Below are 11,089 nucleotides of genomic sequence, written 5' to 3'. Positions count from 1 at the left end.
GGCAGGAGGATGACTTAGTCTCCAGGCAGGGAAAACATGGGAGGGTAGTGGATCCTACTGTGGTGATTCTCACCCATTTCCAGCCCAGGGCAGCTCACCACCCCCCTGTTTTGAGGTGAGGGCTTGCTCTGGCTGCTGCCTCTTCCACCTTTCCTTCAAGCTGAGGTGAGGCCAGGCACAGGCAGAGCTGATGAGGCAGCACCAGGCTCTCCTTCCAGCCCCGAGGGTGGCTCCACCGGTGCATCCGTCTGCAGTGTCCCTCAGGCACCTCTTGACACCATTGTTAGTGGTGTGGGACACGAGGCTAGAATGGTCTCCAACATTTTGGGCCAAATCCCCAGGATAGCTTTCATCTTTTTCAGCCTGCTGACCGCCTTCACCTCTCTTGAACGTTTCATCAAGTTCTGCTGCTTGTCAGCTGGCTGCAACTGCATCTTCTCCTGGTTCTTCTCCTTCACAGATACCTTCGCCAGCTTTCCAGTGACATTGAAATAAGGCATGAACTTGCTGTGAGGGAACTCTCCTGGAACAATTACTACTTCTGGAGTTGTACCACGAAGGGCACGTCTGGTTCTTGTGCCCATGCCTCCTGCAGACCACTGAATGTCTTCTTGCCCTTCCCCCCCTCCTTTTTTATTATTATTTTTTTCTTCCTGACCCACTTTCAGCCCTTCCTGCCCACACCGTTCCCTCGTGCGGGCAAGAGGCAGTGTGTGATGTGGCCAGCTCTGGGGCCCAGCAAAACCAGTAACCCTTTGGGCCTTCTGCAGCCTCAGCCAAGGAAGCCGATGTCTCTTCTCCAGACGCTCACCAGCTTTCAGACCATGTGGGACCAGCTCCTGCCATCATGTCTGGTGGGATTATCGCTAATAAATCCAGAAGTGGTAAGAGCTGAAAGGATTCTGTTACCACCAGACCCAGTACACACAGATCCTTATTTTTTTATGTTAGATATCCTTAATAGCTAATTTTTTACCTTACAAACGTATGGAGAGGGGGAGTTTCCAGCCTGAGAACTACTCTGTAATTAACGTGATGTTACCCCGGGTGAATGGGACCTGCCCTGGTCCCCCCAGCGCTGCCTGTGCCCGAGCCAGACCTGTTTTTCCAAAGTGGCAGTAACCTGATCGTCGCCCCAGAGTTAACCAGTGCTGAAAGGGGACGCCTGGTTCGCGCAGTGCACCAAGGGCAGCTGTAAATCAGGTGTCACCGAGGGCAAGAGGATGTTTCTTCAAGTTTATTTTCCACCAGATGGGATGGCCTAGAGATATTCTTAGCTTCTGGTAATGCCTAGCTAATCTGCAACAAGTTTGGTGATCAGCAGAATGCTACAAAATGAATCAGACTAAAAAGTGTTACTCCTTGCCAAAGCAGAGAGGAAGTGAAAACTGTATAAAGTCTGCATTTTAAGTTTAAACTATCGCAAACATCACGGGGCATAAGTGATTCTGAGATGTCCTTTCCTCAGTTCCATTCGGAGGCTGTACGATGAAGGACGAGCTTTCAGTAGCAGCCCATATTGGAGCATTAGGAGTAGACTTTGCAGCTAGTTTGGTTACTGATGAGTGTGGATACTATGCTGCATCTTTATCTGAACCTCTAATGTTGTTTTTTGGTGTTGGTGGTGATTGTTTTGTTGTTGTTTTTGGTTAGACTGGGTATAGGGCTTGACTGTTCCCAGTTCCTCCAGACATCATCATTTTTGCTAGCTCCCACCAACCACCGAAACTCACTGGCGATGTCAAAGGACTATCAAAAATTCCCCTTTTACCATCTTTCCTGGAAAGCAGTCCACACATAGATGATAAAATATGCAGGTTCCCTTTTGGGAAACCAAACAGTGGTGAAAGCTGCCTTCCCTTCTCTTCTCTTCGCAGTCTCTCTGCCCTTCTCAGCCTCTTATCCCCACGAGTTACTCAGCCTAATCCCAGCCTCAAGTGAGACCAGACACTGAGGGAAAGGCTCGGAGAGTCTGCTCCAGTTTCTTCCCTTTGCATCCCCCCATGTCTACCGTAACGACTCTGAAAGCAGCAGGAGCTGGGCTCAGGGAAGAGAAGTAGGTTGGTCTGGAGGAGTTCAGTAGAAGAAAACACCAGTCAGAAAAGGGGCCATCGCCACACCGGTGTGGTTCTTCTGAGCTCAGAGGAACCTCTTAGCACAGAGCAGAGCAGCAGGAGAAGCTGCGTGTTGCAAACGGGGCCAGGAAGGGGACCCACAGGTGGGACCTGTCTGCACCCCACCAGTGATGGGTCATCTGCGGATCTGCGTGGGAGACTGCTGCACTCTGACCTCGGGATCATCCAGCTACCAGACCATGGACTGTGTTATATTTAATTTTAAATCAAATTAAATGTTTCCTTAATGGATGGTGTAGGAGGTCTCCCCTGTTCCCCAGTGACTTTAACCAGTCAAAGGCATGGCAGGGGGAGCTGAGATGCTCCATGCTTCCTCATTCCTGAGAGTTCACTGCTTGCACTCACCACCCCTTAGCTGAGTTCAGTTATTTAAGCAGGACAGCCTGGAAAATGCATCGTGCAAAGGGCAGGAGTTGTGCTGAACGCTGCGTGGGTCCTTCGGGCACCTGGAGTTTGTTTTGTCTTCGTAGGTGCGGCGACCATGGCATCCCAAGGCCAGGTCATATTCTGGAGGTATGGCATTATCTGCGTCTGCTTCGGGACGGAGAGGAGGGAGGGAACTGCATTTTCCAGACTCCTTGACTGCATCACTCTGCTGCCTGGAGCTTTCATGGGTGCATTTCTTTGCAGCTTGACTATGTACTGCTACTGAAATACCAGAGTATTCACACCGTTGGGTGTGAAAAGATGAGTGCCTGCCCCTTGCTGCCCTGAGAGCAGTCCTCCAGCCCTGCCAGCGTCCCTTTTCTGCCCTGTGTGCAGCAGGTCACTGCAAGCAGCTGGCTCCTTTGAGGCCATTGCCTCCTCGGGCTCATCTTGAACTGCAGAAACGGCCCAGGGAGGGAGGAGACTTTCTGGAAGCTTCAGAGGAGCAGTGGGAGGATTTTGTTGACTTCAGGGAGGAAAAAAAAAAAAAAAAAGAACAGGAAGAAAAAATATCACAAAATAGAAATGATGGGCTGAGAAACGTAGAGTTCTGCAATCATCAAAGGCTCATGGGAACCCCAAATCCCATCCTTTTTGGCTACCCCTCTTCCTCACTGCACTGCTCATGCTGGGAGGGTGAGGGGGTGCAGCAATGTTCCCCTGGGCTCAGGCAGCTTGCGGAGCAGACAGCAGCCCGCTTGCCAGGTTGATATTTGTCCCTGGCTGCCTGCTCTCAGGGAAGGCAGTAGCTGGCAATCGGTCCTGGGTGCTCGGCCACCCAAAAACAAGAGCTGCAGCCCCCTGGTTATAAACGCAGCCTGGTGGAAACCAGGAGCAGGTGTGCCACCCTCCTCTCTCCCCTGTTCCAGCCCGTCTTCCCCTTCTCCCATCCCTGCTGCTTCATGCAGGAGGGACTTACCCACATGGTGCAATTCCCTCGAGCTCCTTATCAGCCCTGCCATCGTGGCGTCTGAGGAGATTCAGGCAAGATTTCAGATTCAGGCAAAATTTCGTAAGCAACTGATGCAGGCTCATGGTAAGCGAGGGAGGAGCAGTGCAGTCTTACGCACACCACAGGCTCTCTTGCAGGGAGCTGCCGGATGCATTGGGAAAGTTGTGTTCTCCTCCCGAGGCTCTGATGCAAAAGCCACTGCTCCCTCTGCACATGGGGCATCCCAGATTCAGGCAGCTCACAGTTTCCAGACCACCTTGCCTCCACCTCCTGCCCACCAGCAGCTCTGCGGAAACACGCTGGGTGTGAGGGAGGTGGGCTGCATGGTAACATTGTAATTTTTTTTTTTTTTTTCCCCCCAAATAGCTTGACCATGGTCATTATCGTCCTGGCTGCGGTGATCGCCCTGATCATCGGGTTTGGTGTCTCAGGTATGTGGCTGCTCAGATTTCTTGCTGGTGCCAGGGGCAATGAAATCCTGCCCTGGCATCTTCAACCTCCATCCCGAGCATGGGCTGAGGTGTGGCACCGTGTGGAAGTGCCAGCTACCAGCCTTTAATTAAGGCTTGATTTACGGCGATTGCGTACAAGGCGATCGAATGAGGATTTCATGCGTGACTTCAGTTCTGACATTCCTTGGCAAAGTATCTCTCCATGGCATTAAACCACATCCTGGCTCTTGCATAGCCCTCCTAAAGTACAGAAGAAGGGAAAAGCTACAACATGTACCATTTCAGAAGCCACCTGCAAAGCATTGCTGGTCACGCTTGAACCCAGCCTTGCCAGTGCTGTGGTGCTAACTCAGGGCATTGTCCTCTCCAAGAGGACAAGAGTCTGAGAGCTCTTGAATGGTCTAAATAATGTTGAGATTTATGCACACGGGCTGAAGAACGGCGCTTGGCACTCAGAGCTCGGTGAGGAAATCTTTCTTGGCTCTGAATTTCTGAGAAAACTTGTCACAGGCACGCATGAGCCCCGTCTGCTTGGGGGCAGCTCTGATTTTGCTCCAGGAAGTGAATTCTTGACCTGTGCTTTCGCAGTAGAATTACAGACAATTTATTTTTTTCTGTTTTGGTTTTGTTATCTTATAAAAGGGGGGGGGGGCGTCAGCGTGGAGCAGCCTGCGCTGCTGGAGGTTTGGTGCTGCGTTAGCTGGAATTGCTACCACCCTACCCTGCTTTCTCCTCGCAGGAAAGCGCTCCATCAGCGTCACCGCCTTGACGTCCCCCGGGAACATCGGCCAGAGCGGCCTCTTGGGCTGCACCTTCGAGCCCGACATCAGGATGGGCAGCATAGCCATTCGGTGGGCAAAGGCTGGAGTGGCCGGGCTGGTTCACGAGTTTCGAGGGGGAAAGGACCACCTGCAAGAGCAAGACGTGGAATTTCAGGGCCGCACGGCGGTGTTTGCGGAGCAGGTGATGGGTGGAAACGCTTCCCTGGAGCTGAGGGATGTGAAGCTGTCCGACGCCGGCACCTACAGGTGCTCCGTCACCACGTCCCGAGGGAGTGGGGCGGCGGAGCTGCAGTACCAGACGGGAGGTGAGGAAATGCTGCCCAGACATACAGAAAATAAACTCCTGCTGTGACATGTAGGCTGGCGTGGCCAGGTCTGGCCAGTAGAGCAGGTTGCCAGGAGAGGTTGTGGAGTCTTCCTCCTGGAGATCTTCAAAAGCCACCTGGACGTGGCCCTGGACAACCTGCTCTGGGTGGCCCTGCTTGAGCAGATTTTTGGGCCAGATGGCTTCCAGAGGGCCCTGCCAACCTCAGCCATGCTGTGGTTGTGTGACCTGCCTGAGGTTACTCAGGCGCTGGAGCCGGTGTGAGCAGTGGCCACCACGGGGCCCTCCACACCTGTGTAGGACAGGGCTGATGGTGGCCATGAGGATCTCCTCCCCAAGAGGCTGGTTTCACCAAACCTCGCCAAAGGAATTGCACATGTCTTGGAAGGGGGGGAAATCCCAGCTGAAGACTGCTTGTGAGGTTTGGAAACATTAGTTTTGTGAAGTGCCGAATTCGGTTGTGTGGCTTTACCGTTTCCGTCATCCCATGGCGTGACACAAGCTGAAAGCTGACACTATTTTTTCCCACCTCCATGAAGTCCCAAAGGGCAGGAAGTGCTGCGTGGCTTCGTCAAGCTTTTTGATCGTGTCCCAAACTTCTGAGTGTCCAGAGCAGGAAAAATAATTACATGTAAGAGAATAGGATATTTTCTTCCTTTTCCAGAGGTGTTAATGGCCTTACTCTCTCTTTCCACATCCTTGTTTCAGAGAAAGATTATTTTAGCACTTTTAGGCATTTGCTTTTTTTCTGACATTTCCCAGACGTAGTCTACTGGCTACTTAACCGACTGCAAAAGCCTCTATTTTTAGAATGGGCATTGCCAAATGATTTTCCAAAGATCCGGATATCATGCCTGTTAAAGACAGAAGTTAACCTTTTCTTTCTAGACTTAAGATAAGTCTCCAGCCAGAACTGCTGCATGGTAAAAATTCTAGCATATTCAGAACCTTTTCCTGTTTTTATAACTTATATATTAAAAAAAAACAAAAACAAACACCACCACCAACAAAAAAAAAGAAACTCTCAAAGCAACAAACTGCCCATATCATAGTTATACGAAGTATTACATATTTGCCAGATTGAACCAACCTTAAAAAGTGCACTGACACAGCTGAATTTTCACTTATGGGTGTTTAATTCTCCTAACACCTCTGGCCTTGGTCATCCCATTCCCTGCTGGCACAGAGCAACGTGCTTCTAAGCCCAGCGGTTTCACCTGTTTCTTGTTGTCTCTGGTTCTTTCTAGTGAGCTGGTGGTGAGTTACGCCAGCTACATGATGCAGACAACATGAGTCTGTTTCCTTTCTCTCCCTGTCTCTCTCCCCCAGCCTTCAGCACCCCAAATGTCCAGGTGGAGAACAGCAGCAGCGGGGACATGCTGCAGTGCGAGGCGCCGCGGTGGTTCCCTCGACCCACCGTGCACTGGACAGCCTACAGCCACACGGGGAAGTGCCTGCCCCAGGCTGCCAACACCAGCTACGAGCTGAACGCCGAAAACATCACCCTGAAGGTGGTCTCCCTGCTGCATAACATTACCGCTAACGCCACCTACACCTGCGTGATTGAAAACAGCATTGCCAAGGCCACAGGTGACATCAAGGTGACAGGTAGGGTTTAACACCACCCAGAGACCACGTGCATGGCAGGGGGGGAGAAAAATGCATCCGTGTGTGCTGGGGGGGCTCCTGCGGCACTGCCTTTCCTGTGTCGGTGAGAGGTTTTGGTAAAGGAAGGGAAGGCAGGGGATCACCGCTTGCTTTCCACTGCTGGATCCCAAATAGCAAAATGTGATCTGGCAGATTGGTCAATATTCTCTTATCCAGATAGGGAGATGCCTAAACCTACTGGATGTGTCTGTAGATTGCATTAAATCTGCCACTAAATCCAGGCACATCTCTCTCCGAGGTGTTTGGCCCTTCTGTGCCAGACCTTCTCCACGGTATCAATCATTCCCTTGGCACGGGGACAGGACGGGCAGGGAACAGGAAGGAAGCAGGGACACACTTCACAGGAATGCATTCCTTCGTATCTTAACAAAAGCCAAACAACCCCACTCAACTTTTGACATTTTCTTTGGCCAGTTCAGTTTAGATCACTTTTTTTTTGGTGACACACTAAGAGGCTGTTAGTTGGCACTGGTGACAATTTCTCCGACTGCAGCCCACTCCCTGTGTTTAGAAGTCCTAATTCACAGGAAAACAAACTTACCAAAAAAAGGCTTAGCTGGAATTTGTGGCATTCCACCAGTTGCAGTCATAGCTGAAGTGTTAATAGTAGCACGACTCAGGATTTAGCAAATGAACTAGATCTTTCCAAACTCGTTCAGGCATGTCTGCACCACACCGGTATCACTAGACTAATCATTTTTCCTGGCATTGGACTCATTTGTTAGTTCGGTTCCTACAAGGAAAAATAAAATATCAGTGCTTCTCTAGAAACATTGGGATAGACTTCACAATCCTAGCCGATCACCTTAACAATCAACTACGGCCACTTTCACAGGCATATTAAAAAAAGTATTTAGTCACTTAGGTAAAATATCTCTGCTTTAACAGCAGTGCAATTGCAGAACAGAATCTGATCCATAAACTATGAGCAAATTGGGATCCTAGACCTTGGTTTGAAAGGAGATGTGCTGGGTTTAAGGATGTTATTAAGTTATTGGTCATCTATACCAGCCTAAATCTTCAGCCTCTTATTTTAAGGCAAACCTGTGTAGGCAACACTTACCAAGAGCATGGAGAAGATTTGTAGTTCCACTCATTAATAAGACCATCAGACACTTAGTACTGGCAATATTATATTGCATACATGACTAAAACATTTGGATTTATATTTCCAAGCTACATATCTGTGCTCTGTACTGGTATTATCAGTCAGATGTCTCAGTCATTCTGAAGAATTAAATAAGTTATACATAAATATAATTATACATTTAAATAATTAAATATAGGAACACTGCACTGGAGGGAACCCTTTGGATACTTGACTTCAGCTTTGCTACCTCAGGCACATATACCACAGAATCCTAAAAAATATGTAAAATCTATTTTTTCATCCTCTCTCCCACTAATTGGAAAACCATTCAGGGTCTTGCTGCTGTAAAATTGGTATTTGCAATCAGTTTTTAGTATCACAGGATATCCTGAATTGGAAGGGACCCGCAAGGATCATAGAGTCCAACTGTTGGCTCCACACAGGACCACCCAAAAATCAAACCATGTGTCTGAGAGCATTGTCCAAAAGCTTCTTGAGCTTGGATATTTTTTCCTATTGTACGTGGAAAGGGTCATAGCTCTTCTGCAGCGAGGGCTTCATAGCAGCAAGTTCCAGCAAAAGAGGCAGGGTCTCTCAGTATTCAGAAAAATGAGGAGGAAGAAATACACTCACTTTGCTTTTCTTCCGTGTTCTCCTTTCTGGTAGCCTCTCACTCTTCTTCCGCTCCAGATTTCAGCATTACCAGGGGGACCAACCTGCAGCTGGTGAACCTGAACGCAGAGTCAGCGTCCTCCTCCCTTCCAGCCTGTCACTGGATGCTTCTGCTGCCCGCGTGCCTGCTGTCACTGTAAAACAGTTGGAAACGCTGCTGGACACAGGAGGTGAGCTTGGAAAGGGAAACTGATAAGCATAAATGTTTGGTACCACACATGGTGGCTCTTGCTGAGCTCTGTCACAGCAGCAGGCTTAACTCAAGCCTGGCAGAACAGGAGGATGTCTTCCTCCTGCCTATAGCTCAAAGTTAGGTGGGACATATGGCTTGTCCCCACCACAGGCTCCCTGATGGCTTTTGTCATCGCTTTCTGCAACTCCAGATGTTCTGCTCTTACACTGTCTACACCATCGCTTATTCTTCCCTTCATTTTCCCTTCGTAATTCTATGATTTTATTTTCCTTCCCTCCTCAACCTTCTCTTTGACCCTGAACGTTGACTTCTGGCTTGCTGCTCTGAGCGCTCTCTGAGCCTCAAATACAGTTCATGGCTGCAAGGCCAGGTGCAAAAACAACAAAAAAAAAATCACAGAGCAAATGCCTTTGGTATTGATTAGCATTGAAGCAAACTGGTGATGGAGAGCTACAAAAAAAATAGCCATAAAATGATCATCTCTGTCCTTCCATGCAGTCATTACAGCTACCCTGATGCAGAACATGCTTCATGCTTTCCTCCCTCTTGGGGTGAGAAATTTTTAAGACCAGCTCCCAGTTCCGAGAGCACGGAGTGGCACAAAGCGAAGCCAGTTGATTTTTCCTTTGTATTTCTCATTCGTGCCAACAACAGGATACTTTGGCTTCTGAACGAGACTGTGATAAAGGACAGTTGCATAAATAAAGGAAAAACTCTGATCATGGGAACGAGATGTGTTCTCTTGTCTGAAGTAACACAGTGACCAGAGCTCCGATCGTGGACAGAGATAAACAGGAAAAGGGTTACCTGTAACGGGCCTGGGAAATGGCCCTTCAAACCCAGAACACTAAAAGCAGGCAAATCAAAGAGCTTTATCTGTCTCATGTTTTGTGATTCCCTGAATATATTAATAAAACTGCAAGCCATCTATTTAATCTCCTCAGAAAACCATAACGAATCTCCTCTTCTGAAAAAGGCATTGTGATGGATTAGAAAATACCTAACAGGCTAACTGGTGGATTAGAAAACTGCTAACACTGGAGTAAGCGTTAGGTTTTCAACCTCGCAAAGGTAAACAGCCTCTGAAGTCCTTTATTAGGACGGATGATGACATTTGTAACGGGAATTAAAAGAGGAGCAGGAGAGTAGTAATTGTGGGAGCAGACAGATGACTAAAAAAAACGAGGAGGAAAAGAGGGAGCACAATTTTACTGGAAAGTTCAAGTTCAGAAATAAACCCAGTTATTCAACACAGTTAAGACTACATGTACAAATTTGCCGTTTTGTTTTTTAAAGTCTCTTATCTAGCACTTCCTATCTATTGCTGAAGCACCGTCTGTTACTACTTAATTTTACAGGATACTTTCAGTTGCACTTTTTGATCAGATTTTGATCTCTGCATCTTAGGTCCTTACAGTCAGTGTTTTCCTCAGGCTGAGATAAGCTTGTTTTTGTTTGGTTTTGTTTTTCTTGGGGGAGAGAGGGGTGAGCTTCAGCAAAATCTTTCACCATTTCCCAGAAAGCATCTACAGGAGGTGGGAAAAAAACAACAACTGTCAGAGCAAAACTTGTGCAAACTTTGGCTTTAAGCTGTTTTGCAGCCTCCTTTAGGAGGGAGTCTCAGAACTTTGCTGAACGAACAGAGGCATTAGTCAGGTCTTGGGCCATTTGTGCTTTGTTCTGGAAGTGCCCAGCAGGCCTTGAGAGTGAAGACAATTTCTACATGCTCAATAAACCCATCACCTGGAGTTTAATTGTAAGGGAACACACGAAACCCAAAATAGAGTGGCTGTTCACGTATGCACTACACACTGAGTAAGGTGGGGCAGTAACTGCGTGTAGGATTTACTAACCTGTAGCACGGGATGAAGGATCTGGCTGTTATTTTGCCAAAAACAAGGCAGTACACTCAGCCATCACTGCGAGCAGGTATCAAGTGCTGATCTCCCTCCCGTGCGTCGTACCAGCTAGGCCGCCGTGCCGCTATGGATAAAGGCACCTACCCTTGCAGTCATCCCCTTCCCAACCAGTGGCAAACAAACCTGTAGCGTGTTGTGAACTCGTACCAGAGCTCACTGCATCCTTCTTGTGACCAGCCCCAGGTAATGTTCAGGCCACCGTTTAAACTGTAAAACAATGCTTGTATAGCGCAGTGATTTAGTGCCACCACTTAGTCTCCAAACAGTAATTTGTTTGCTTCCCTTTTCCTCTCGGAGGAAGGCAATCCTTTAAAATAATTTTAATCATTTCAGGCAGGTGAAGGAGAATTTCCCCTGTGGCAACTGCAGTTTCCCATGAAGATAGCGAATGATTTGCAAAAGGCCTGGCTCTGGCTCCTAAACCAAGGACCTGCATTCTGCTTCAGTTCTCCATACAGCAAGTAAAAGAACATTG

The 11,089-nt window shown here is 48.4% G+C and overlaps 1 protein-coding gene across 2 annotated transcripts; it reads left to right on the top strand.

The window, feature by feature from the left end:
* Positions 1-1,139: 1,139 nt before the first annotated feature.
* On the top strand, positions 1,140-11,077 carry VTCN1 (V-set domain containing T cell activation inhibitor 1). Of its 2 annotated transcripts, none has more exons than XM_084501017.1 (6): positions 1,140-2,648; positions 3,880-3,944; positions 4,705-5,052; positions 6,402-6,680; positions 8,521-8,672; positions 10,948-11,077. In XM_084501017.1, exons 1-5 carry the CDS (start codon positions 2,617-2,619, stop codon positions 8,640-8,642), a joined length of 846 nt encoding a protein of 281 aa, XP_084357143.1. In that variant the 5' UTR covers positions 1,140-2,616; the 3' UTR covers positions 8,643-8,672; positions 10,948-11,077. The 2 variants fall into 2 exon arrangements, with proteins under 2 accessions (XP_084357143.1, XP_084357144.1); XM_084501018.1 differs by lacking the exon at positions 10,948-11,077 and adding an exon at positions 9,194-9,570.
* The last annotated feature ends 12 nt before the right edge of the window (positions 11,078-11,089 follow it).

The sequence above is a fragment of the Aythya ferina genome (assembly GCF_964211825.1).
Source record: "Aythya ferina genome assembly, chromosome: 1".
NCBI lineage: Eukaryota > Metazoa > Chordata > Aves > Anseriformes > Anatidae > Aythya > Aythya ferina.
This window is presented reverse-complemented; position numbering and strand designations above follow the sequence as displayed.

What these genes read in the sequence shown, in the direction of transcription:
- VTCN1 (XM_084501017.1), top strand. Translation starts at nt 2,617, where the DNA reads ATGGCATCCCAAGGCCAGGTCATATTCTGGAG. An exon ending in CATCGGGTTTGGTGTCTCAG is followed by an intron (nt 3,945 to 4,704) that starts GTATGTGGCTGC and finishes TTCTCCTCGCAG; the next exon opens with GAAAGCGCTCCATCAGCGTC. An exon ending in AGGTGACATCAAGGTGACAG is followed by an intron (nt 6,681 to 8,520) that starts GTAGGGTTTAAC and finishes CTTCCGCTCCAG; the next exon opens with ATTTCAGCATTACCAGGGGG.